The sequence below is a fragment of the Canis aureus genome, chromosome 19, assembly GCF_053574225.1.
Source record: "Canis aureus isolate CA01 chromosome 19, VMU_Caureus_v.1.0, whole genome shotgun sequence".
NCBI lineage: Eukaryota > Metazoa > Chordata > Mammalia > Carnivora > Canidae > Canis > Canis aureus.
In genome coordinates this window covers 7,889,760-7,917,167 of record NC_135629.1, presented here as the reverse complement: position 1 = coordinate 7,917,167, position 27,408 = coordinate 7,889,760, and the positions used below count along the sequence as shown (strand labels likewise).

Here is a 27,408-nt window from a genome sequence, read left to right as displayed (position 1 = left end):
AAATGTGGCTAATACAACAGAAGAACTGAATTTTTTATTTTATTTCATTTTAAATTTGAATTGAAAAAAAAAATTGAATTGCCACATGTAGCTACTGCCTACTAGCTACACAATTAAGTTGAATTGAGTTAGACAACTCAAATCTAAAGGCAATGATGCCATAATAATACTTAGCACCCAGATTTTGGCTTCTAAATCCTATTCTCCACTAAAAGGAACCAGGTTCCCTAGGAAAAAGGGTTGATTCCATGGCTGGTATAAGCAAGTTATTAAGAGGAGGATAATGTTTGCCAGAAAATAAATGCTTAAAAAAAAGGCACATAACAAGGACACAGGAGCCAGCTGAAAGTGCTCTTATTCACCAAATTAGGGACAGCTATAAAACTGAAATCCATGAGTCCACATGGGTCCTGGATGGAGGAAAAGAGAATTCCTACTTAGTAGATCATGCTTGACTACCAGGGCCCTAGAAAAAAATTACTTATTGTCATTTCTACGAAAGGAATCCCAATACCCACACCCCCATGCCTTACTTAACCACTTTCTTTCTAAGAGACACAGTATCTTTCAACTTCCAAATAAGACACTCATGTTCTTAACACTTTTCTTAAGAAAAAAAATTAAACAAAAAAAAATAGGCTGCTCTGAGTCATCATATCAACAATAAAGTTAATGAAGAGTTCAAATGACCCAGGCTATAAGGAGCTGGAACAAGAGTCCAGGAATTTTCAAATTCCAAGTTCTGGAGAAATTACTAAGGAAACCTCTCTTCTTTCTCCTCCTCCCTGAATTAAGTCAGATGAAATTTAGTCATTCTCTGTAGCTTCCTACTCTGGCTCAGAGACATGCAATCTCGCCTCTTCTCTACTGGAAAATATCTCAATATGATGGTTATAATGAAATACAGCCAAGGCTTGCATTTTTGAAACTCTTACTAGCTGTCAAAACTGTTTTTCAAAAAAAAATAAATAAATAAAAATAAAAAATAAAAAATAAAAAATAAAAAAAAATAAAAACTGTTTTTCAACAACACTCCATGCCCAGAATTATTGTGATTTCTTTAGTGATAAAATAAACAAAACATACTTTCATACACAATGTGAACATTATAATCTTTTTTTAAAGTTTTTATTTATTTATTCATGAGAGACACCAAGAGAGAGGCAGAGACATAGGCAGAGGGAGAAGCAGGCTCCCTGCAAGAAGCCTGATGCGGGACTTGATCCCAGAACCCCGGGATCACGACCTGAGCCAAAGGCAGACGCTTACCCACTGAGTTATCGAGGTGCCCCATTTTATAATTTCTTTTGTTTTGTTTTTTTATTTTTAAAGATTTTATTTATTTATTCATGAGAAACACAGAGAGAGGCAGAGACCCAGGCAGAGGGAGAAGCAGGCTCCCTGCGGGAAGCCTGATGCAGAACTCGGTCCTGGATCCTGGGATCAGGCCCTGAACTGAAGGCAGATGCTCAACTGCTGGGCCACCTAGATGTCCCCATTTTATAATTTCTTAAAGAGACAAATATACCAGACATTCTTTTCCAAAGAAATATCAATTTGTAATTTCTTATAAAAAAATTCTTAGACATATCAAAAAGAAGAAAATACACTATAGCTCAAAGAGGAAAGATTACCTCAAGTCCAACAATACCAAGTACACTACAACATGAAGAAGAGATACAGCATCTTTCCAATTTGCCTACAAAATCTGTAATTCAGCTCTTAGAAGATATAGATAGAAACACTGTTACTGTCATCGAAATGAATAATTATCACAGGTGAACAGTGACACCAGAATGAACTCGATCACATCTTGATCACCTTTAAGTTCAGACCGTGTGGCCCATGGGGATGCCGCTCTTCTTGTTTGCCTAAAAGTCTGCACGATGACATCAATTGGGAGGGCACGTGAAATCTAGCTATTTTATTATTTACACTTTAAATTACTTATAGTGCCCCCACTATAATATAATGATAACACAGGATGAATTATTTATATTCATCTGTACTAAGGTCATATTTGCAAAGACCCAAGGAGTTACAAAATCATTTTCTGTTTCAACACTTTAATAATAATATTCATAATGACTGAAGCTGGGTGCTTACTACCTAGATGCCAGGCACTGCACTCATCCTATGAAGAAGGAACTATGCTTACATTCACTGAATGATAAAGAAGCTGAAATTTGAGCCCAGACCTTCTGAGTGAAATTCACACACTCTTGGGCATTAAATTCACCATAAAAGTATTTTAATCTCTATCTGTATTATCAATATCAGAATAAGAGATTTAATAATAATAAAAGTAATAGCTACCATCAACTGGGTATCTTCCTGCACCAAACTTCCTGCATATGCTGATTCTCATGCTCACGACAGGCCTCACATGAACTATTCTCATTGCCATTGTGCAAAGAAGGATATTGCGCCCAAGCAAATTCAGTGACTGTCCAAGTAAGTGGCCGAATTGCTATTTAAACCAAGGCATGTTTGCTCACAAAATATACTGCTTCAGGGCTAGCTAGCTCCCCTTTGCTTCCAAATAAAAGACCAAAGGTCTCCTATTCGGGTGGCAGGAAAGAGGATGGCAGAGGAGAAGAAATTCCTAGTAACAGGAGAACGAACAACTAGTTCAAGCGCCCAGGATCTCAATTACGAGCCTCTGCCTATTTGGGAGAGCTCATTGTTTTGCAGGGCCTTGTTGCTGGATTCCTGATTGTAGCAAATTCCAGGGCTCCAGACTGCAGGCTCAGCCTCTGACTAACACTACAGTGATTTATTTGAGGATAAATACCTCTGTCAGTATGTCTTATGACTGAACACAACAGTCCAAGCGGGCTGGAATGCACGGAATGCTCAGGACTGCTGGCGCTGAGGCAGCACAGGGCCGCTGGTGTTATCGGCTACCTCTCACTGTGCTAGGTCTCCTCCAATGAGAAAACAGGAGCTCTCTGAGCAGTCACGTTCCTGCCAGAAGCAGTCGCATCCTCAGAAATCAGAACTGGGGAAGCCAAGCATTTTGAGTAATTTCAAAACATCAATTCATGCCTGGGGAAGGGAAAAAAGAGTAGGATCTTTTTACCTGGCTATACAAAGCTACACCTTCTAATAATCAGGACTACCTCACCGCCTCTGACAAGCTCCCCTATGCTGATAATACCAACTGGTTACTCAGTTGCCAGAGCAGACTCTCCAGGCAGCTGGCTGGCTGTCTCCAAGTCCTGAAAACATGTGAAAAGACATTCCACTCCCTTTGCGGGGTATGCGAGTTCAGAAGGGAGTGCAAAGGGGTAGCCAGAACAAGGTGCACAGAATCAAGCTATTTTCTTTTTTTTTTTTCCCCCAATTTTTAAAAAAGATTTTATTTATTTGACAGAGAGAGAGCACAAGCAGGGGGAGCGGCAGGCAGAGGGAGAGGGAGAAGCAGGCTCCCTGCTGAGCAGACAGCCCTATGTGGGGCTCCATCCCGGGACCCTGAAATCATGACCTGAGCGGAAGACAGCTGCTTAGCTGACTGAGCCATCCAGGTGCCCTGCAAGTTATTTTCCTAATATAAACGTGGTAAGAGCTGTACAGATTCAATGAACCCTTTTGTTTCACAAATAAGGAAACTGAGGCCCAAAAAGTTGGAGCAATTCATGTCACGATCATAGAGAGTGCTGGTGGCAGATGGAGAACTAGCCCCAAGACTGGCTCTCTGACAGCTACAACAGGCCCACATGCCAGACGTGATAAGCAGTACCGTATCATAAACACAAAAAGCCATCTTCCCCACTTTAGAAAGGTCTCAATTTCGTACCATGAATACACAAGGTGAGAATTGACCTAATCATTCCCCCCTCCCTTTGCTGCAGCTTTGCTTTCATAATCAACTGTGGCCTGGAAGCAGATGACCCTCCTTCTGACACACCATCTGAAAGTCAACAGCAGCTAACGCTACATCACAATGCCTACGTCATTTACCTCACTGCATCACGTAGATAGTTTATCATCTCATATCATCGCAGGATGAAGAAGGGTGGGTACAGTACACTAGATATTCTGAAAGACCACATTCACATAACTATTATTACAGTATGTTGCTATCACTGTTCTATTTTATTATTGTTGTTAATCTCTCACTGTGCCTAATTTGTAAGCTAAACTTTCTCATAGGTATCTATGTCCAGGGAAACATGCAGATTATATAGTGTTTGGTACTACCCATGTATCAGGCATCCAATGGGAGTCTTAGAACACATACCCCGCAGATAAGCAGGGGGGGAAGGGAGGGGTCTACTGTACTTCTTAATGTGTACAATTCTCAACTCCTAAGCAAAATATTTTACAAAGTCTGTTCAGGCGCTAATCTGTCCTTCCATTTCCTGACTCATAAGACATTCACCATAGACTGATTCTCCTAACAACCATCAGTGGTACAGATAAGAAAACGCGGTCTTCAGACAACCACCACCACCCCACCCCCAGAAGCTGGAAGAGAAAGTTAACATCTATGGGGAACGAACACACACACACACAGGGTCATACAAGTAAGTTAGAAGGAAAGGAAATGTCATCTCTCCGCAAATTATTAAAGATGGTTAATCCCTTGCCTGGCAGGTAAGCACTGTTCATCCTTTCACTTCACACAAAGCTGCGGGAGAACGTGGCCCCAGCACAGAGCGCGGGGAAGCCAACGCCAAAACCAACTTCACTGCAGAAAGATGGAACTTACAGATGGGGGTTGAAGATGCGACTCATCTTAGAAGCATGGTCATTTTCACAGTCCAGGTCATCGTCCCCTTGCTCCACACTGAACTTCCTCTTGCTGGGACTGATGGGCGGGGGGCCTGTGCGGTGACTGGTGAGGGCAGACGCCACAGGGAGGGTCTGCATCCTGGGTTCTCCCCTGAGAGCAGCTTCACCTACGCAAAGAGAGATGATGTCGTCACCAAACAGAAGAACCCCCCCCCCCACCTCAGTGCCCCGCTTCCCCGCCCACCCCTTGCAAAACTACTCCCAGTGGAAAGTTTTGGCAACAGAATGGGCTGCCTGCCATTCTCAGAACATGGCCTGAGCGGGAGGTGAGCTGCCAAGCACAAGACATTTTACTTAAATGTGGTTTTCTACTCAGTAACTCACCACCCCCACCCCCACCCCACCCCCCTGCTCCAGCTTTACTGAGACGTAACCGACATAGTGCACTGGGCAAGTTTAAGGTGTAAAAGGTGTCGATTTGATACACTTACATATTGCTAACACCTCCAGTATGACACATAATTACCTTTTCTGCAATAACTCTTGAAGGTAGAGTTTAAAATTAAAAGTTGCAATAAAGTAACAGAAGAGTAAAAGTACTGACCACAAACCATCCCAAAAGTTAATTTAAAACAATAAAGGTCTTTTGACGTGTGGGTATTCAGCTCTAAAACTGTAAGAGAATGACCTAACACACGTTTCATTAGAACATGACTAGAGAAACTCACTTTTCTTGCCTATTACATTTTTATTACAATTTTGATATGTTACTTTTTTCAAAAGAATGAGGAAAATTTATGAGTTAATAATTCACATATTTGCCCAAAAAGTTAAAAGAAATGAAAACACATTGTTTAATGAAAAACAAACATTTCATTCTTACAGCACACTAAAAATGGCACACTGAATGTATTTTGACTATTATCAGCACAAAGTGCATAGAATTTGTCATGAGCTTAATACACAGGTGCAGTTCTCAAACTCAAAGTTAAACACTCAAGTGAGAATTCATATTGTGATCTGATCCAACATCTTGGTATTTTCATTCCAACTACTAAAAAGACTTTGTACTGGGTGGTAACTTTATGCATCATTATTAATTAAAATAAGCACAACTCTATTATAATGAAGGTTATATACCTTCTAAAATTTATAAACAAGAGTAACTAACATACACTTTAAGAGAAAACTTCAAGTTTTCTAAGTCATATGGGGGGTACCTAAATTTTTCACAAATAATTACCTTTTTGTCATGTTATTTATTCATTCATGCTGGTCTCTAAGGCATGACCAATTTTTTTTTTTCCACTTGGTCACAGTTTGAGAGACATATTAGGATAAAGTGAACTTCATCTGAGACTTCATAGTACCTAAGAAAGGAAATCTTTGTTTGCCACCACTAATTTTCATATCATCACAGATGTGTGGACAGTTTTAACAGTCCTTTGCTTCATACACATATGACAAATATGATTTTGTTAGGGAGAGCAGTGAAGGAAAAGCCTCCTGAATGTTTACCAGGAAAAATAAAACTTTTGCCAATTTAGTCAGCAAGATATAAACTAGCAAATATACAGTGACCCCATAATACACCTCCAGGCAGGATTTCTTTTAGAGATTTTGGCCCCAAAGCAAACTGGAACTTTCCATTTTAAATGAAATATCTAAAAACAGGCCATATGCTGGCCTGCCACATTCAGACATTCAGTGGGGCTTTGGTTGTCTTCTACTTCCTATTTATGAATTTTTGGTTTAAAAAAGCAAGCAAACGGGGCGCCTGGGTGGCGCAGTTGGTTAAGCATCTGACTCTTGGTTTTGGCTCCGGTTGTGAGCTCAGAGTTGTGGTATCGAGCCCTGTGTCAGGCTCCGTGGTCTGCACCAAGTGAGCTTAAGACTCTCTCCCTCTTCCTCCACCTCACCTCAAATAAATAAATAAATCTTTTTCTAAAAAAGCAAACAAAAAGCCATGCTAATATTTATATTGTGATAAATCGGAAAATATTATTTCCAAATATGCTCCCCCCTCTTGTACCCTCCTCCTCCATGGAAAGGGAGAGGGAATTTCCAATATAAAGCGTCAGTAGCCAGGCTAACTTTTGGAGGATCCCTGATGATACCCCCAGGAACCTGACAATTGCAAATCAAGCCTCATCAACATGGCACAGGGCCACCATGCCCTCCACCCTGTGTTTCTCCACATCCTTGGCAGGTTTAGCAGGGATGAGGAATATTCGGGCTCTGTGTGGACCCCTGGGCTTTGGGAACCATTTTATCAGATGCCAGATGTGTAGCAACAGTAGTTGCCATGGAAACCTGCCACCACAGCAACAAATTCGAATCACTCCAATAAAGAGCCACTCATTACAACACTAGCATACACTGCTAAGCGAAAAGCAGAAGTCTTGGAGTTAGGACAACATCCTCACTCCACTCTCCAATTTCCATCTTAGTATAAGCTTGTTTGTGCTTGTTTGCAGTTTAAGTTCACCAAATGGATGCACTGCTTACCTTTAAGACCAAATGGCTGGTGTCTGACATAGAAAGAAGAAAGGAATCCTAAAAACACTGGGATTTCTAACCTGATAGGTAAAGGATCCACACAGGAACCACAGGTGGTTCCTCATCCTTTAGGGGCTGTGACAAAACTATACCAAATCCCCTAAAGACAATGGGACATGCATGTTGCTAGCACTGGAATCCATGTTGTACACTTGGATTCCCTCACTGGACAGAGAAAACTATGCCCCTGGACATGCAGTGACCTACTTAGCCTCACACAGTTAATGGGTTTACTGTAAGCAAAAGCCCATGCCCTCTGCTTATCAGAGTGACATCCCCTCATAAACACTAAGCAAGGCCTACACACATCCTCATCCAATACCTTATATTATAAAATGGGATTTGCTATTATTATTGCATAAGTAGCAAAGGAAGGTTAAAATTATTTTAGTAAAATTGAAGAGAACACAGTCTGGGAATCAAGACACCGGTAGGGACATTGTCACTTTATGTAGGGCCAGGCGAATACAGACACACACTTCCCCTATAAGGCCTGACTACCACAAGGGGATGGACTAGCTAATACTTAACACTCCTTCAGCCCTCAGAATTAGTAGTAACCCAATAAATGATCAAATACCAACCAGCCAACATTTACTAAGCAATTACTTGTGTAACATTGAACGAAGGCAGCAAAATGCAAAATACGTGTCTCAAGGATCATGTATTTAAAAAACTAAAAAGTGAACCCATGGTCAAATAAACTTGAAAACAACTAGATTAAACCATTTTCACAGGAGTTTCTTCACTACAGGCCTTCTTGTTCTCTAAAGCACTCGTCAGCTTCTGAGCCAGAGACACGGCAGTGCTGCTTTTACTTGCCCCCACCCCCACCATCCTACACATTTCTGTAAACTCGGTCTTCCATGGCACCATTCTGGGTATGTCAACTTACCAGGACCCCAAATAGCCAAGGTCTTGCCAGTCACAGATAAAATAATCTCCAGGCTGCTTCTACATTTACAATTAACAAGTGGCCCACCGGCTTCCCAGCCTTTTTTCCTAATATCCCTCTTGGTAATCTCTGAAAATGTCAGCCCTAGAGGTTAAAGCAGACTGGACACCACTGCACAGAGATCTCACTGTCTAACCCTAAGGCCTTACTCAGCTTCTTCCTCCGATCTTTTTTTTTTAAGATTTTATTTATTTATTTACAGAAAGAGAGAGGCAAAGACCCAGGCAGAAGGAGAACCAGGCTACTTACAGAGAGCCCGATGTGGGACTCGATCCTCGATCCCAGAACCCCAGGATCAGGACTTGAGCCAAAGGCAGACGTTCAACTGCTGAGCCACCCAGACGTCCCATTCCTCCGATCTTCTTATACTTAAATCCAACACACCTGGCAAAGGCCACTTAAAATGCCTCCTCTGTCAGGTTGTCTTCCTTGACTCCTCAATCTAAAAGTCATCACTTCTGAATACCATAGAAAATTATCCCTACGTGTTTCCTTTCCTATTTGGTTTGTGTCCCTTGAAGCAGGGAACATTTAATTCATTTTATACACTTGAGAATGCAAAGCACAATCCTTGCACATAGTAGATGGATGGTAAACACTGCTTGAATGAAATCAATGAGTCTGGGCAAGGGGGTGCCCAGGTTAGAGAGGTATAAGACATGTTAAAGATCAGAGATATCATAGAATAAGGAATTTTAAAAGATCCACTTAATATATTTATATAAAGAACTCTCGGGATCCCTGGGTGGCGCAGCGGTTTGGTGCCTGCCTTTGGCCCAGGGCATGATCCTGGAGACCCGGGATCGAATCCCACGTCGGGCTCCCGGTGCATGAAGCCTGCTTCTCCCTCTGCCTATGTCTCTGCCTCTCTCTCTGTGACGATCATAAATAATAAATAAAAATTTATTTAAAAAAAAGTGTTTAAAAAAAAGAACTCTCAAAATTCAACAATAAGAACTTAAAAATAGGAAAAGGTCTAAATAGCCTTTCTCAAAGAAAAATAATATAAACAGCCAATAAGCACATAGAAAAATGTCTAACATCATTATTGATCAGGCAATAAATCAAAACCACAATGAGCTACTACTTTACACACACTAGTAGGGCTATACTCAAAAGACAGAAAGTAACAAGTGTTGACAAGGACGTGAAGAATTTGAAACTCTCATGCACTGCTGGTGTGAATGCGACGGTGCAGTTGCTGTGGAAAATAATTCTGGGCAGGTCCCTGAATGGCTAAATATAGAGTTACCATATGAGCCAGCGACTCCTCTCTGAGGCATACAACCAGGAGAAGTTAAAACACATATTCACATAAAAACTTATACATGAATGTTTATAGCAGCATGATTCATAATAGCCAAAAACCCAAATGTCCACCAGCTGATGAACGGGTACAGAAAACATGCAATCTATCCATAGGATAGAACATTGTTCAGCCATAAAAAGCAATGAAGTACTGATTCATGGATGGACCTAGGAAACAGTATGTGAAGTGAAGGAAGTCAAACACGAAGAGCTTATACTGTCTGATTCCATTTACATGAAATGTCCAGAAGAGGCAAATCTGAAGAGACGAAAAGTGAATTTTTCTACTTTTTGGGTGAGAGTAGAAGCACTTGGAAGTGACTGCCAGTGAGTGCAGAGTTTCTTTTGGGGGTGATGAAAATGTTCTAAAATGGATTTTGGTAAAGGTTGTACCACCCTGTGAATATCCTAAAAACCACTGGAGTGTATAGGCTAAATGGGTGAATTATGTTGCTATATGAATCTCTCAATAAAGCTGTTACCCTCACCCCTAAAAAATAAAAATATAATTATAAGTAAATGATAAAATACTCTAGTATTATATTAGTTCCTCCCCTCCCTCAGGTTTTTCACACTGAACTGCTACATATGAACAAGTACCCATTGATTTTCTCTGGTATAAAACAAAATCTTTTGTTATTACAGCTACAGCTCTCTACAATGTTAAAGTCAGAGTTTTTTTTTAATATCATTAAGTTAAGAAAAGGCAAAGCAGGGAACCGCTTGAGGTTATGCAGGCCCTTGGATTCATCAGAGTTCGATTAAGCTCCAGCTCAGCTTTTAATCAGACTGTGTGAGCGCCTGCTGCCTGCCGAAGGCTGTGTGAAGTGCTGTCAGAAAAGTAAATGATGAAATTTATACAGACCCTGACCACAAGCAGGGGAGCAAAGAATACACACCAAAAGGAATTTATCTTGAGGTGTAAAAGACATTTTGCTCTTGAACTAATGTGTATTCTACATTTCACAATGGTTCACTAATTGAAAAGGGAGAAAGGATTATCTTTCTTTTTCAGGAATAAACAGGAGAAAGGAGATCTGAGTAACCCTGGGTTTCAAGTTTCTCAAGCTGGCCTCACTATAATTGTCAATTTAATTAAAAAAAAAAAAAATTCTGGGGCAGCCCGGTGGCCCAGCGGTTTAGCGCCACCTTCAGCCCAGGGTGTGATCCTGGGGACCCAGGATCGAGTCCCACATCGGGCTCCCTGTATGGAGCCTGCTTCTCCCTCTGCCTGTGTCTCTGCCTCTCTCTCTCTCTGTCTCTCTCATGAATAAACAAATTTTTTTTAAAAAAATCTGACTATAAAAAGGAAATTCCATTTTTTAAAAATGTATTTGGCCTTTTTAATTAGAGATGAGTTACTAAAGGAAAATGCCCAATAGATACAAAGATTATATAACTCCTGTTTTTAGTCATGGTGGCAGCTCTAATACAAGAATCAAAAATGTTCTTAAATATGTCTTCCAACAGAATATGAGCAAAGATCTTTGGCCCAAGATTTCACAAGAATCAGCATACATGAATTTCAATTTTAAAAAGTTTAACAGAGGGCAGCCGAGGTGGCTCAGCAGTTTAGCGTCTGTCTTCGGCCCAGGGCATGATCCTGGAGACCTGGGATCAAGTCCCACGTCGGGCTCCCTGCGTGGAGCCTGCTTCTCCCTCTGCCTGTGTCCCTGCCTCTCTCTCTCTCTCTCTCTGTCTCTCATGAATAAATAAACATAATCTTTTAAAAAATAAAAATAAGTTTAACAGAGAAATAAAGACAATTGCTTAGCTTTATGATGTGCCACATAATGATTCTGGTGAAATATCACAAGAAAACTCTGCTTTCGAGTCAGAATAAAGCAGGAGAAAAGCAAGGCACAGGGACAAGATCCAGGAAGATGTGGCCTAGAATCCTTTAAAGATTCTAAGACTTCTTATTTCCTTCATTTTAATAAAGCTACTTAAGGTTTGTCTTATAATCATATATTAATAAGCAAGACAGCTTCTTTCTTAGTGGAACACAAGATAATGAGATGTCTTAGACTGGATGCACTATGGAACAACTAGAGGGCCTTCAAAACAGAACTCTGTCTCGTTAGCCTCTGTTTCTTCATTTGTAAAATTAAGTGGTTTGATTACATCACCTTGATGGCCTAACTTCAGCTCTACATAATGTACATCTCCAGTCTACATAATGTACATCTTCCAAAGTTAAGTCATACTTTAATTGCTAATCAAGAAACACTAAACTTTTATAGGATACACTTCACACAACAGGAGAAAAAACTGATTCCATCAAATATTAAGTAACCTACCCTACCCTGTCCTTGAAGAAGATGTAATTAACAATCCAGTACACTTTTAATTCTCAGTGTTCAAGCTTCACTTGCTCAAATACCATAAGAAAATTATAGTGGAAATAAATATGATCAGATCCATGGAATGCTGATTTAACTTTTATACAACTGAAGGCCCTTGGCCTTCATCATGGAGATGAGGTAACTGATGTGGTTATTCTAAGGGATTCCAAGGAAAAGCAGAGGTGGCTTTAGAACCCAGGTCACAGTGCTGAAGAGACCAACTGTGTGGACCAACTGCCATAAAAGGACTGTGACTACACGCAAGACTGTGGCATGTTTCATGAGGAATTAATCAAAATCATGGCATTTATTGTCATTTTTTGGAGATTAGTCAAACAGCACAAGGCTGAAATGACAGTGTCTTTGTGTTTATGGAGAAGGGGAAGGTACATCTGTACTTAAAAAACAGAAGTATCTTGCTGTAACTTTTAAGGGTAGATTTTTCACAAAAATCTGTATTGCCCTCCTTGTTCAAAAGCTTTCTTCCACAATTTAAATCGTTGTTGTGTTTAAGACTTTATGTTCTACTCCCCTCCCCAGCCCTTTTATCATTTTTGAACCTAAATCAAAGTAAAACCACAGCTCAGTTCTCTCACATACACATACCCGCAAGCCTCTGGGCTACGTGGAAACGTCTCCTGTCTGACCACAGCCCACAGGGACCAGACTGACATCACCCTCCTGGTGAGAGACACCCAGATAAAACAACTGCACTCTCCTCTCACACTCATGACGGTGCAGGGCAGCAGCCCCAGCAACCCGGGGCTTATTCATTTTCTTTCAAATAATACTTCTTTGTCTCAGAGACTAGCAGCTGGAGCGAAGACAGTGAAGTCAACCTCTTTCACACAGTTCAACTGGTGGCTATCCCCATTCTGGTTCTCTTTTTTCTTTTTGTAAGGAGGGCTGTTAGGCAACATGATGAAACCCGGGCGAGCCAGCAGAGATAAAAGACGTGACGTAGTGTCTGCCAGCGGAGCAAGGATTACAAGCGATTCTACAACTCAGCCGACCGCGCCCCCTCGCCCCCACCCCTCACCCCCCACCCCTTTCCCACCGCCACCCTCAGGAGCCCAAAGCCACAGCTGGAGACTTGCAGAGCCCAACCCCACATCTGGAGGCCAACCCTCAGCGAAAGGTCACTCTGGTGCAGTCAGCCAGGCGGGGGAGGCCAGACCCCCAGCTGAGCACAATTTGAGCAGCTTTGGTCTTTTCTTTAGAGCAGCAAGGAGATGGCTCAGGAAAGGGAAAAAGAAAAAAAACAAAAACAAAAACGCTTACGGTATATTGCTGACTGCTAATAATATAATTAAGGATAAGAAAACACAGTAAAATGTGGAGTTGAAACATAATGCCATTGTAATCAGAATTACAAGTAATCTAAATAATCCCATAAGCATTACACTTTGTCAGAGCTTTCCTGTAACTTATATCAGTATGTTTTATTTTTAAAGCATTTAAAAATATAATGTTATCCCAGTTTTTTTCTTACAATAGTCCTAAAATGGAAGAAGGGAAGAATGATTCCCAAACTATATAGCTAAGGAGACTAGTGTTTCAAGAATTAAGTAAATTGCTCAAGGTCACAAAGCTGATCCAGAGAAGAGCTAGCAGGAGAAATATGACATTCAGATCCCTCCATTTTCATATTCCTTTTAGCTGTGCAGGATGCTCTACACATTAAAGAAAAGAAGTGGGAGGAAGACCGGTGAAAGGGAGGAAGGAGGAGCAGCAGGGTGGGAAGGCCGGAAGAGAAAGGCAGGAAGGGCAGTATTATGGGCTGACTTGTGTCCCCCCAAAATTTGTAAGTCCTAACCCTAGTACCTCAGAATGTGACTGTATTTGAAATAGGGTCCCTTCAGAAAAAATTAAGGTTAAATGAGGTCATTACAACGAGTGCTAATCTAATAAATTGATGCTCTTCTATGAAGATATTAAGACACAGACACACACAGAAGGAAGACCACATGAACATGAAGGTAGCCATCTGCAAGCCAAGGACAGAGGCCTCTGAAGAAACCAGCCCTGACCTCAGACTTCCAGCCTCCAGAACTGAGACACAACAAACATTGGTTAAGCCCCCTGGGGTGCTTTGTTATGGGGCCAGAGCTGAAGAGCACAAGGACAAAAGACTAAGGAGGGGAGATGGGTGGTGAGGTGTGAGGCCTCTTCAGTTTAGAACCCAACAGCTTCTGCCACTTAGTCTATTCCACCTGACCTAACATGGCAGGACTGGTCAAGATGGAAGCAGTCTAATGGACAGATGCCACTTTGGAATTAGAAGCCACAGAGGAGAGGAGAACAATGGGTCAGCACTGATAGAAAGTGGACACCGTGGCTGGGTTCCAGGAAAAGTGTAGGCTCAGGCTGAGCCTCAGTGCAAATGGACAGGGTGCTGAGCTGCACAGGTGAAGGGGAGAGTCCCTGCAGAGCCAGTCTGGATGGCCCCTGTTCCCAGAGAGTGGCGGTGTGGCTAGTGCATCGGGCTGGAGAGTGCATACAACCTTTAACATTTTTAAATATCTATAATTCTGTAGGGACTAGAAGGGAAAGGGTAAAAAATAACACTGGAGGAACAGTAAAATGTCTCAAATTCTCGGTCTCCATTCTGAATAGACAATAAAATACTTTATATAAATTGAACAGAAATTAATCTGAATATCAAAAAGCACTAACTAAAGATATTTTAAAGTCAGTTAAAAATTATTATATTCATACCCATATGTTGCTATTCATTTAATTAACAAGTTTTCTACCACTTAAATAATTTTGTTGTGTTTGGGGTTAAAAAAATAAAGTCCCTCTAATCTCATTTACTCTACTGAATTCACTTTACAACTTCACTCTATCTTCATGGATTATGCAACACTGTAACCTAGGGGGCACCTGTGTGGCTCGTTTGTTAAGTGTGTACTCTTGGTTTCAGCTCAGGTCATGATCTCCCAGATAGGAGACTGAGCCCCATGTTTGGGAGGGGGGCACTCAGCGGGGAGTCTACTGCCCCTCCCCCCCAGTAAATAAGTAAATATTTTTAAAAAATACTGTAACCTCGGTGAAATTATCACAAAGTAAGAGAACTGAAATTGATGTCTTATTTTATATATCACTTCAGCTTAAAGAAAAAGTCAGGTATCTTAACAATGACACAATGAGGCTGAAGATCAGCAGATCTCGGTATCAGGCTGGGTTTTGGCTTCGTAAATCATAACCAGGACTCAAAAAGATCAAACAATTGTCTGCGTCCTTGGTTTCCTGAGCCAGACCAATGACCACACCAACTTCTATTCTTGGTCCTCCAAGCCTAGACTGTGGCTCTGACAGCTGCAAAAGGATTCAGAGTAAATCAGGAAGCCGAGGCTCAGAGTGCGAGCCCTGCTTTCCTGTACTGATGAAGCCGGAAGGGCTGTGTCTGCCTGGATATTAGAACATCGACATAATGTGTCACATGTCCTCACCAATCCCTGTCTGAGGGCTCGGCACCAACACATGACACGGTAAAGGCAGCTGGAGAACCTTTTAGTGCCAAGCATACAGAGCCTTTAATGGAAAGGGCCTCTTAACAGTGGGAATTCTTCACTATATGTACCAGAAAATCTACTTTTGTGACATGTTACTTTTAGTGAGAAGGAGGAGAGTTATAGAAGTTTTTACAGATGGTATTAGAACCAGGCTCAATTTCCTTGGTGGCAGGCCTCATAAACGTGTACAAGGAGTCATCAAACAAGGTGAATTGAAAAAGGCTTGTTCTAGCCTCTACAGTCGAGCTGCCTCCTGAGGAACTCCAGTTGCCATAAAATAGAGATAATAAGCTGTGTGGAAATGGGGGCACCTGGGTGTCTCAGTCAGTTAACCATATGCCTTTGGCTCAGATCATGATCTCAGGGTCCTGGGATCTAACCCCACATAGGACTCCCTGCTCCGTGGAGAGCCTGCTTCTCCCTCTGCCTCTGCAAATCTCCCTGCTTGTGCACTCTCATGCACATGCTCTTTCTCTCTGTCAAATTAATTAATTAATAAAAATCATTTTTAAAAAGATAAAGGATGAGATGATGGGGGCAAAGGAGACATTTCCAACGGTCACTCTCACTATTCCTATTCACTATTCATCTCCTCCCATAGAGTTAGCACATACAGTTTCCACCAACTACCTGAAAAGGTCAGGAGACACAGTGTCAAGGAGCATGGGTGAGTAAGCATTCCCAATCTATTGCACCAGGAGCCAAGAGGTCCTTGGGGCAGCTACCTGACTTCCTAATACTGTTTACACGTGTGTGAAAATGACCATGTGAACCCACACATGGACCCTGAGCTAGTTCAAAGATTAAACAAGAAACTTGGTACAGTGCCTGGCACATAGTTGGTGTTCAGTAAACTAGCACCATTTCCTTCCCAGGCACACTTCAACTCAATATGCTTGCTTCTATATACCTTTCTCTCCACTAGAATGGATTCAGAATCCCTGTCAGCCAAATCATATTCATCTCCACTTTCAAAAACCCAACCCAGAGGCATGCTGCCATCCCCAACCCCAAGAGTACCTCTCCTGACACCATCTGTTAAAGCTGGTCGACCTAACAGTCCTGAGTGACATTCTAGCACTGCCTGCCTCCAATTCAACAGCTACAGATTTTTACGCAATACGTGTGCTACGGTCTCTGAAGATAAATAGGCAATCTTGTTCTCTACAATATATTCTAGTCTGGACCCTGAGGAATAACATGAGGCTCCCAGGAACCAATTCAAAATTCTTACACAAATTGGCATATGGACCATTCAAAGTCACATATAGGCTTACCTATTCCAAATATGAAATCTCATTATCAGCTCCAAACCCCCAACAGAGCTGAAGTGGGTAAGTAGCTAAGATGTGACAAATATCCTCAAATACCTCAGAAAGCCATTCTGCTACCCCACAGAGATGCATTAATTCACTGTATTACTTATCATTGCTAAACATGCTGGTTTCAGAAGCCACAGAATAAATTTTCCAAGGATTAAAATAGGACACGGTTCAAATACTGAGAGTGTGACACACAATACTTAGAGAATGAAAGCAGCATGAAGAACTCAGGCATGCACATAATTTAAGTGCCTAATAACCATGAAGACTGTAAAACAAGCCACTTAGAGTAACATTCTGTAAACTTTATCGGTGAAAGATTCAGGCATTTGAATAACATTTTTCCAACTTTCTATTTCAAAAAAAATTTTAAAGCTACCGAAAGTTGAATGCACAATGAATAGCCCACTTCCTATGCCTAAATTCACCTAGTATAAGCATCTTGTCAGTTTATCTATACACACTTTATCTGCTATAACTGCTATAATCTTGAAGTAACTTGTACATATTTCATTCCTAAATACTCCAACAAATGTCTTCTAAGAACTAAGACATTCTCCTTCATCACTATAATACCATTATGACACTCAATAAGGTAAAGCTGATATACTATCATTATCTAATATCCAATCAAATTTTCCCAACTGAATGCCTTCTTTTTGGAGAGTATGGGGGAGTGGTGGGACAATCCAGATCAAATCAAGAACCACACACTGCTAGATGTAGTTGTCATGCCTCTTTAATTTCCTTTTATCTAAAGGGACTTTATCCTTTTTCCTCTTTCATGGCACTGACATTTAAAAATGATCAGACCAGGGGTGCCTGGGTGGTTCAGTTGGTTGAGCATCTGACTCTTGGTTTCAGCTCAGGTCATGATTTCAGAGTTGTGGGATTGAGCCCCCCATTGGGCTCTGCATTCAAGCAAGGAGTCTGCTAGAGATTCTCTCCCTTTCTTTCATTCTGCTCTTCCCCGCCCCCCACCATTTGTGTGCACACACTCTCTCTGAAATAAAGAAATCTTACAGAAAAAAAGATCCAGACTGATTAGCTGTCCTACAATTTGTTGTGGCCTACTGATTTCCTCACAATTACATTCGAGTTGAACATTTTGGGCACAAATACTGGGGAGGTGATATTGTGCGCATTTCATTGTATCACATCATAAGACACCTGGTGTCACTTTATACATTGCTGGTGAAACTAATCTTGATTACTTGGTTAAGATGGTGTCCACAGATGTCTCTGCTATTAAAAAAAAAAAAAAAGTATCCTTCCCCCTTTTGTAGTAACAATGTATATGTATCTTGTCTTGGGGCAGCTACCTGACTTCCTAATACTGTTTACACATGTGTGAAATCTGTCATTATCACTCAATCTCTTGCTCACTTTTTATTTGCTATGCAAGAGACCAGAGCTAAGCTGGATAAAACATAAAGTTCCTGATTATAAATCAGCACAAGTCTGATTTGGGATATAATATTTTCATATAAAAGACAATGAAGAGCACCTGGGTGGCTCAGTCAGTTGTGCATTGGACTCAGTTTCAGCTCAGGTCATGACCTCATGGGTCATGAGGTCTGGCCCTGCACTGGGCTCTGCACTCATCAGGGAGTCTGCTTGAGATTCCCTCCCTCTGCTCCTCTTCCAAGTTGCATGTGCATGCTCTCTTTCAAATTAATAAGTAAATTTTTATTTTTTAAAAAAGGCAATGAACAAATATATAAAAAAAAGTACTCAATGTTATCAGAAGCTGGCTTATACTCTTCCTAGAATACAGTAGGTGAAAAATAAATATCTGTTCAATAAGTGATCTGTATGGTTCAAACGCTACTGGCACTAACCTCATGTTTCAGCTCTTCCTTCTTCTCACTTCACCTATACCTTGGGCAGAGAGTATCTGGCCATGAGAGATTAAAATCCCTGATGGACTGGACTGCTGAAATAAGGTCTGAAGTTCTTCAACCTGTTAGTCTAGGCCTCCACAGTCATCCCTCTGGCCTTGCACCTATCTCTTTCTGGACCTTACTGTCTGGGTCATGTGCTGTGTTCTTAATCATGTCACCCAACTAGATCACTACTTACAGACATTTTGACAAAGCTGGTAAGCCAACAAGCCACTAGATAGACTCACGTTCCAGGGGCAAACCCTAGTCTGTTTTCCTTTGCTCTGAAAGCTGCCACTCAAGCTCTCTTCTTGAGATGATCCTCCTCACAAAATGATATTTAGTGGGATTTGTAACCCTGCTTATCACCCCAGAAACTGACACATGGAGCCTTTAAAGGCTAATTGCTAATTATTGATGCTAGTCCCAATCTAAACAAAGTATGAGATTTTAGAGCTGGCAGGAGAAATGAAGGGATACTTTTCACTCAATACCATTTGACTGGTGTGTTTGCAGTACTATGCCAGGAACTAAGAAAAATACAAAGATGTTTTTCAGATCTGGCCTTTGCCTCAAGGAACTATAATTCTTGTAGGACTGGTAAGTCATGGAGATAAATAACTATAAGGAAAAATATTTAAAATGCCAAAATAAAAGAGATATTCTTTAAATGGATGAATTATATGGTGTGTGAATCCTATCTCAATAAAACTCTTACAAAAAAGAATAATAATTGAGGACCACAAAGAGCTTTTGACTGTATAGGCTAAATCTCTCAATAATTACCATATCAGGAATTACAATGGAGAAAATACTCAGGTATTAACTAATTTGAAGATCAAAATAAACTTAATACATAAAAAAAAAAAGGAGGAGCTGTGGGCATTTTGTAAAAGGAAGGAAGACATTAATTCTAGCTCTAATAGAAGTAGGATTTGAAAAACAGGATTTGGACACTTGAAAACTGTGTGAGTAAATGGAGAGAGCAAGGATGATGTCATGTGTGTGCACGTGTACACGAGGTCAACCTAACTGGAATGAAGGGCTCATTCCTTCTAGCAGTAAAGAGTCAGGGCTATATAGACAGATGGGTCAGATAAATAAGGGCTTTGAACACAGCAGAACGTTTAGACTTGGTGTGACAAGCAACTGATAGGGAGCCATTGTAAGTGTTGACACAGCTAAAGCAAACCTTCAGACACTATGCTAATGACTTCTGGGATGGACACACCTGAGCCATGGAACAGGGCAGTAATGTATGTGTAAGTGGGGTGGCCAACTATGTTCACATCTATGAGGGTAGTGAAGAGGCAAGTCCAAGAGACACTTTAAGGAAAGATCTTCTTTATAAATTGAGAAACTATACAAACTGGAAAAGCCAGAAAGCTACACTCTTTTTTTACCTTATCAACATATAAAAGGAAAAGTAAAGATTGAGTTACCAGTTAAGTCCATATTTTAGGTTCTCCAGGTTGATCTACAAGTCTAATTAAGTAGTCTTCTACATCGACATTTTTGTTATGACATTTTCAATATTCTAATAAGATTATTTTTATTGTTGGAGGGAAAAATGGAATATGCCAAAACTCATTTTCTTCAAATAAAATAATATAGATGTCTATTGCTTTAATTGCAAGAGTTATGCAGAGTTTCCAATTGTCCATAAATAATCCAAATTCATTTAATAACTATTTCTTGGGTAACATCTGAGTTGTAAAGAACAAATATCAAGCCTGTCAAATAATAATGGATACATACAGAAGAAAAATTCTTAACAATGATTTAAAATAGACTCAGATGAAATCCACCTTATTTAAAAACACACACACACAATTCTAAAAAATTATAACATCTTTCATTAAATTAGTGTCAAGTTTATATACAGTTGTTAGTTTTTTTTTTCCCACAGCATGCAGTATACTTTGGAGTCCTTTTATGGAAAAATTTTACTAATTATAGTTAACATAAGCTATTACTGAAAGATGTTTGCATTCCCCAACCAAAAATTAAACACTATTGGACCTGAAGTCTAAAAGTATAATAACTAGCTTGAAAGAGTATTAAACCATTTATTACAGATTTACTGGAGAGGCAAACAGTTCATCTATGAATAAGAGTATCTAATACCAAAATGTATTTTTATCTCATATTAAGAACAAAGGAATAATGGTGGTAATAGCAAACCCAAAGAATATGTGAATCTAAGAGTAACTTTGTAAAGGGATTATTGCAGATTTGTTTCCTAGATTTTAACAGTAACTGGAAATAAGTCTTATGCAAAAATTATATTCAATCAAGGAGAACTTTTTGTATCCTTATCAAGTGCCAAGAAAAGATACTGTTAAATAATAGACTAAAAAGTTGTAACCATTAATCTGAAAACAAATGATTTCACTAGCATGCAGAATTTGATGCTTCCCAAACACAATACACCCCCATGATGCTGAGAAGTTTTATAGGTGAGTTTGAAGATGAAGGGGGTTTCCCAAATTAAACAACTTAAAATATTGCAGGAGGTGATGTTGCTTACATTTCACTTCATTCTCTCCATCCTGTCTACCCCCCTCTACCTCTCTTTTAAAGTTTACATTAGCCAGTGAGCAAATTTTATCAATGAAAGGCCAGGAAGGACTGACTCCTCTGGTATGTTTACTTAAGATATGAAGGTCAAACAACCACTGTGCTCATAAAAGTTGTGGCTGGTTCAGGGCCTACACTTCAGGTCTCTCCTTACCTCCAAGTGACTCATTAGGAAGCCAAAGAAAGAAGAAAACTGAGCTGATCAAAGGCTGGGCTGTCATTAAGTGAAAATGAGCGAAGATGAAAGGCTTGCCCTCCACTTCAAAGGTACAGCTGAGGCTGGGTGAGCTGACAGCATGAGTCCTGGGATCCGAGGTACAGACTGCAGAGTAATGGACTAGACATTCCTGAAGCTGCTGCATGCCCGCTATGTAAAATAGAAATGCGAGGACAAACTCCAATGGCTTCCTCCTGAATTTACAGAGGGGTGGGTAATCCAAAAATATAAAGTGGCAGAAACATCATTTCCATATTTGGATAAATGAAAATTTTTAAATGTGATGTGGTTCAATGATGGCTAAAGACAGTGGCATTTCTGAAACAGTGTGCATTTACATTTAAGCAGAGTTTCTCCATATGCCCTCAGCTGTGTAAGGAAACAAATCTTAATTCTGAGAGGTCCTGGATGAAGCAGTAAGACCCATTTCCCCAGCAGTTTAATGCAGGATGCTTAGTGTGTTGATGCAGACCACCCCAGACTTTGTCCTGAGGCTTTCGGGTGGGAGCAGAGCTGGTCTACAGCCACACTAGGGATAGGGAGAAGGAGTGGGAAAGTCAAGTGGATTTAGGATTTCACCCCAGTTCCCTCATCCTACTCTGTCCCATCTTTGTACCCCAACTTCCCCCCTCATTCCCAGTACCTCCACAGACAGAGGCTCCTTCAGGCAGGAAAGATTAGAAGGAGCCCTTAAGTCATTTGATCTCATCTCCATCCCAAGACAGACTCCCTGGAATGACTACAAAATGGGGTAAATGTGCACTCTCTACCCCGAGCCCTCTAACACTTGAAACAACCTTATCTATATGGTTTTGACTACACTGGAGACTTTTCACCAATTTTTGCAATGCCTTCCCATCCTGTAATTTACTGTTAGTAACGGAAGGGCATGTAAGTACAGAGGAAGCACAGACAAGAGAGCCACCCACTCTGCCCCAAATTAATAATCAGAAGGATAGGTAACATTTAGGAGCATGTACTTAGCGTTCCAAAAGCTTATATGCACAAATTCATTTCATCATCCCAATTACCTATGAAGTAGGTATTCTTACTAGTCTCATTTTAGACAGGAGGAAATGGAAGCAAAAAAGTAGCTTAGCAAGTTGCCCAAGGTTATATGCCATTCAGAGAGGCTTAAAGGAACAGATGGTGCTCCAGCTGTGTCTTGAAGGATGAGTAGGAGTTTTCCAGGAGAAAGTGAAAGAGCAGTAAAGTGACAAATCAGGGAAAGACAGCCCCGTTAACAGTGATAGTGGGGAACAGGTTCAGCTTTGGCCATCTAAAGGCTTTAGCACCTCAAAGTCCCCCTCCAATAAATGTTCATTATAGATAAAAGTTAGCTTGCTATGCAGACCAGGTCCAGACAAGGTCATGAGCCCTGCATCCTCCCACTTCCAATCAGACTGGTGCCCCTAGGGTTCTCCTGCATGGAAATTCTGCCGCTGGGCCATGCTCAAGTAGGTTGACTTTATTTTGCAGGCATTCAGGAGCCAATGGTGACATCCAACCTGAAAAGCAACACACTCACATGTATATATTGCCATCCACACATCTGCCCTTGCTGCTTATCTTCACCTAGACAGAGATGAAGGGGCCCAGGCCCCCCAGGCCCCAAACACCCTCAGCCACAACTTATTCTCTGTAAAGATATCTTAATTTACAACATGTATGATGCCAACTTGCTTTTTATACAATAACTAGTACTGATTATAAAGAAAACATGATACTAGACTGTCAGCTCCTTGAGAAGAGCAGAACAGGTCCCCTAGCACTAGGCACAAAGCCTGGTGCTCAAATATTCATTGGATGACCTACAGGTGCCATTAGTAAGGTTCATCAGCAAACTAAGAATATTTTGCAAAATGTTTTCACTTGTAAGTAAATCACACACATAGAAGACTGCAAATAATCAAATGAATGGAATAACAACACAAACAATATTCTCCCCTTCAAATCTCCAAATTGTATAATAGCTTTATTAAGATATAATTCATATACCACATAATGCACCCATTTCAATATCCAATTCAACGTGTTTTAGTGTATGCATAGGGTTGTGCAACAATCACCACAATCTAATTTTAGAATACTTTTTCCCCAAAAAAAGACACTATACCCCTTAGCAGTGACTACCCACACTGCACCCCTTCTCCAGTCCCTGGCACCCTGGCAGCTACTACCCTTTCTTTCTCTATATATTTGCCTATTCCAGACATTTCATATAAATAGAATCATAAGTGTGGTCTTTTGTGTCTGGCTTCTTTATATATATATATATATATATATATATATATATATATATATATATATAGAGAGAGAGAGAGAGAGAGAGAGAGAGTATTCCTTTTTATTGCCAAGTAATATTCCATAATATGAGAACTACCACATCTTATTTATCCATTTATCAGTTACTAGTTGAGGGGTATTCATATTGGTCCTATTTTTTGGCTATTCTGAATAATGCTACTACGGATGTCTGTGGACAAACTTTTGTGGGGCTATGTTTTCAATTCTCTTGGGTGTATACCTAGGAATGGAATCACTGGGTCAAATGGCAGCCCTGACTTTAACACATGAGGAACTACCAAACTGTTTTCCTAAGTGGCTGCAAGATTTACAATACCACGAGCAGTATATGAGGGCTCCAATCTCTCCACATCCCCATCAGCACTTGTTATTGTCGGTTTTATCTTAGCCATTTTAGTGGGTATGAAGTGGTATCTCACTGCAGTTTTGCATTTTTCTAATGACAAACAATGTTGAGCCTCTTTTCATGTGTTCACTGACTACTTGTATGTCTTCTTGACATATCTTAAAATATCTATTCAAGTCCTTTATCCAATTTTAAATTGGGTTACTGTCTCCGTATTGTTGAGGTATAAGTGTTCTTTATATGTTTTGGATACAAGTCTCTTACCAGATATAGGATTTGTTCTTCCATTCTGTGGACTGCCTTTTCATTTGAATCTATTATTACCATTATCTAGGGCCTTCAGACAGAAACAAAAGACCCTTACACAAAATCTGACCCTTATTCTTACCTCTTCTATAAGGCATGAGAATTTTATAACAAATGTTCTTCTAAAAGCTATTATCTTTCCAAACTGTTATCTTCTTTTTAAAGATTGATTGATTGATTGATTGATCGATTGATTTTTGAGAGAGAACGAGTGCACGCAGCAACGGAGGAGAAGGGCACAGGGAGAGAGATAAGCAGGCTCCCTGCTCCTCAGGGAGCCCAACGTAGGGCTTGATCCCAGGGTCCAGGATCATGATCCGAGCCAAAGAAAGACACTTAACCAACTGAGTCACCGAGGTGCCCCTCCATCCTGTTTCCTGACAGGCCAACCTATGTTGGAACGAGAGGGCCCAGCTATTACCAAATACCCACCACATCTGCCTGGGCAGCAAACTCCAGGAAAATAAATAACAGTGATGCTCACCATAGCCACTCTGCCATTTTAGAAATTCAATCCATCTTCTCAAAGCCTTGTTTTAATGGTTTTACAAAATAAATAGACTGTCACGCTATTAATAGATTGCAGAACCTACATGTGTCTTGCCAACCTATTTTCTTTAAAACCATGTTGACAATGATTGTTAAAACTGCTCCCATGCTAGAACGCTCCTAAATTGTTTCAGCCTTGACACAAGGTCAATGGGAATTAGACTAATGAAGAAATAAAACAAAACTGAAACATTTTAATTTGGGGCCTACTAAACTATATTAAACTTTTGGCAAATAAAATGGATGAGTGGTTGCAACCACTGACATTTATATTTCACTATTAGTTCTCCAGGGTCCATATTCTCTCTGTGCCATTAACCTTTAGGGCCTAGCTCTTTGTCAATCTCACTTCAACCATGCTTTCTAAGGATTACAGGATCAGTAATTCCACAGCACATTATGGCACAGACCCAGTCAAATCAGAGAGACAGATGTGTGCTCATGTAATTGAGAGGCTTCCATCTGTTGCATTGAAAACTGATGGGTGAGATGCTCTCATTTTCTTTCTTACACTCACTCAGAGTTGTTCAGGCTTTGGATGGCCCATTTACTTAAGCACTCAGTAGTTTAGCAAATATCTTAAACGGCTAATGTTTCAATCTTTCTGGCCAAAGGTGGATGGACATTTATTGAAGATGCTCATGTTAAACCAATTATAGATCCCAAGTGTGGCTGAAAGCACAGAGGTGATAATCCCAAATGGAGAAAGTGACATCACCTCATACATATCCAAACCCTAGCTTCCACATCAACCCACACATAATCAAGTTACCTCACTGAGACAGCAGATTATCTATTGGGATAATACCAAGGCACTGTAGACCTGCTGGAAGGAAAAGAAGAAAGAATCCATGAAGCAGAAGTAGTAAATGTTCTTGTTTTAGTGAAGAGTTGAAAATAGGTGTTGTATACAAAAGAGATATTGTATTCTTTATCTCAGGATTTTCTGTAAATTTTAATGAATATTTCCATGACTATTCAGATGAAATGGACTCTATGTGACAAATGTTATTACTGAAAATTTGGAAATAAATTCACTTTTGGTTAAATACAATCTGATCTACTGAGCTCCTATTTAGAGCAAAAATGGTTCTCAGTTTATTTTTATCAATCTATGGAAAGTCTCCTTATTGTTTCTCATTCTGTTACTCTTAATCTCCATCTAGAACAAAGCTTTTGGAAGTGTGGTCCCTGGCCCAGCTGTATCAGAATCCCCTGAGATGCTTATTTAAAATGCAGGGGGGCCTGGGTGGCTCAGTTGGTTGAGTGTCTGACTCTTGGTTTTGGCTCAGGTCATGATCTCATGGGTTGTGAGATCAAGTCCCGCCTCAGGTTCCATGCTCAATAGGGAGTCTGCTTGAAGATTCTCTCCCTCTGCTGTTCCCACCTTTCCACTCATGCACACACTCTCTCTAAAATAAATAAATAAATATTTAAAAAATAAATAAGACAAAATAAAAAGCATATTCCTAGGCCCGACCCCAGTTGTAAAGAAAAAGTAGTGCAGGACCTCTAAAAATATGTAAGTTTGGGGATCCCTGGGTGGCTCAGTGGTTTAGTGCCTGCCTTCGGCCCAGAGCATGATCCTGGAGACCCGGGATCGAGTCCCACATCAGGCTCCCTGCATGGAGCCTGCTTCTCCCTCTGCCTGTGTCTCTGCCTCTCTCTCCCTCTCTCTCTATGTCTATCATAAATAAATAAATAAATAAATAAATAAATAAATAAATAAATAAATCTTTAAAAAATAAAAATATGTAAGTTCAGCATACTCCCCAGGAATTTTCCTGCATTTTGCTTGTATCTTCTCTTATACCTCTTCCACTCTCAAAACGGATCAATAGTATAATCAAGCAATGCTATGATCAATCATTTCCAATTGCCCAAGGGGCATTGCAACAGTGATTGATAGAAGGGAAAATTGATGACTGTGAGTATCTGAATGCCCAAGCATCTAGTCAGGAAATGCCTGAAGAAGCAGAGTTCAGAGGATAGAGTTTAGACTCTTCCCATTACCACCAATAACATGTAGAATAGCTAAGACAGTCTTTAGGAGAGCTCACCTCTGTTTTCAAACAGAGACATATTTGTCTAATTATTTTTAATATTCACTTCTTCAGATGCTAGAATTTTTAAGTTAAATGGCCCTCACTGGTGTCTCAGTTTCCTTATTTGGAAAATGGGTCAACCATCAGTGGCCTTATACTCTCTCTAATGTGTATACTGCCCTCAACTTACTGTATGTCTTTTGCATGACAAAACAATTCATCCCCCTAATAGCTTTGAATTATGCAACAAAAGCCTCAAGATATGCAATAAATATCAGATTACAGATTCTGGGACCACCAATTCATAAATTCCTCAAAGCCTAGAAAAACAAAGGGGCAGGAAAGGGAACAAAGAGATATTTCTACTTTAACCCCTAAAACTAGCCTTTACTTGCTCTTCAGGAAACTGCTCACTTTCTCCCAACTAGCTC

General features: G+C 40.4%; 1 protein-coding gene across 5 annotated transcripts in view; it reads right to left on the bottom strand.

Annotated features, from left to right (window-relative positions):
- The window catches only part of VGLL4 (vestigial like family member 4), a 162,885-nt gene that overhangs the window by 39,358 nt on the left and 96,119 nt on the right, over positions 1–27,408 (bottom strand). For all 5 annotated transcript variants that reach the window (XM_077857808.1, XM_077857809.1, XM_077857810.1 and 2 more), the window contains one exon: positions 4,715–4,904. In XM_077857808.1, coding sequence (XP_077713934.1) covers positions 4,715–4,904 — 190 coding nt within the window. The remainder of the gene's footprint in view (positions 1–4,714; positions 4,905–27,408) is intronic.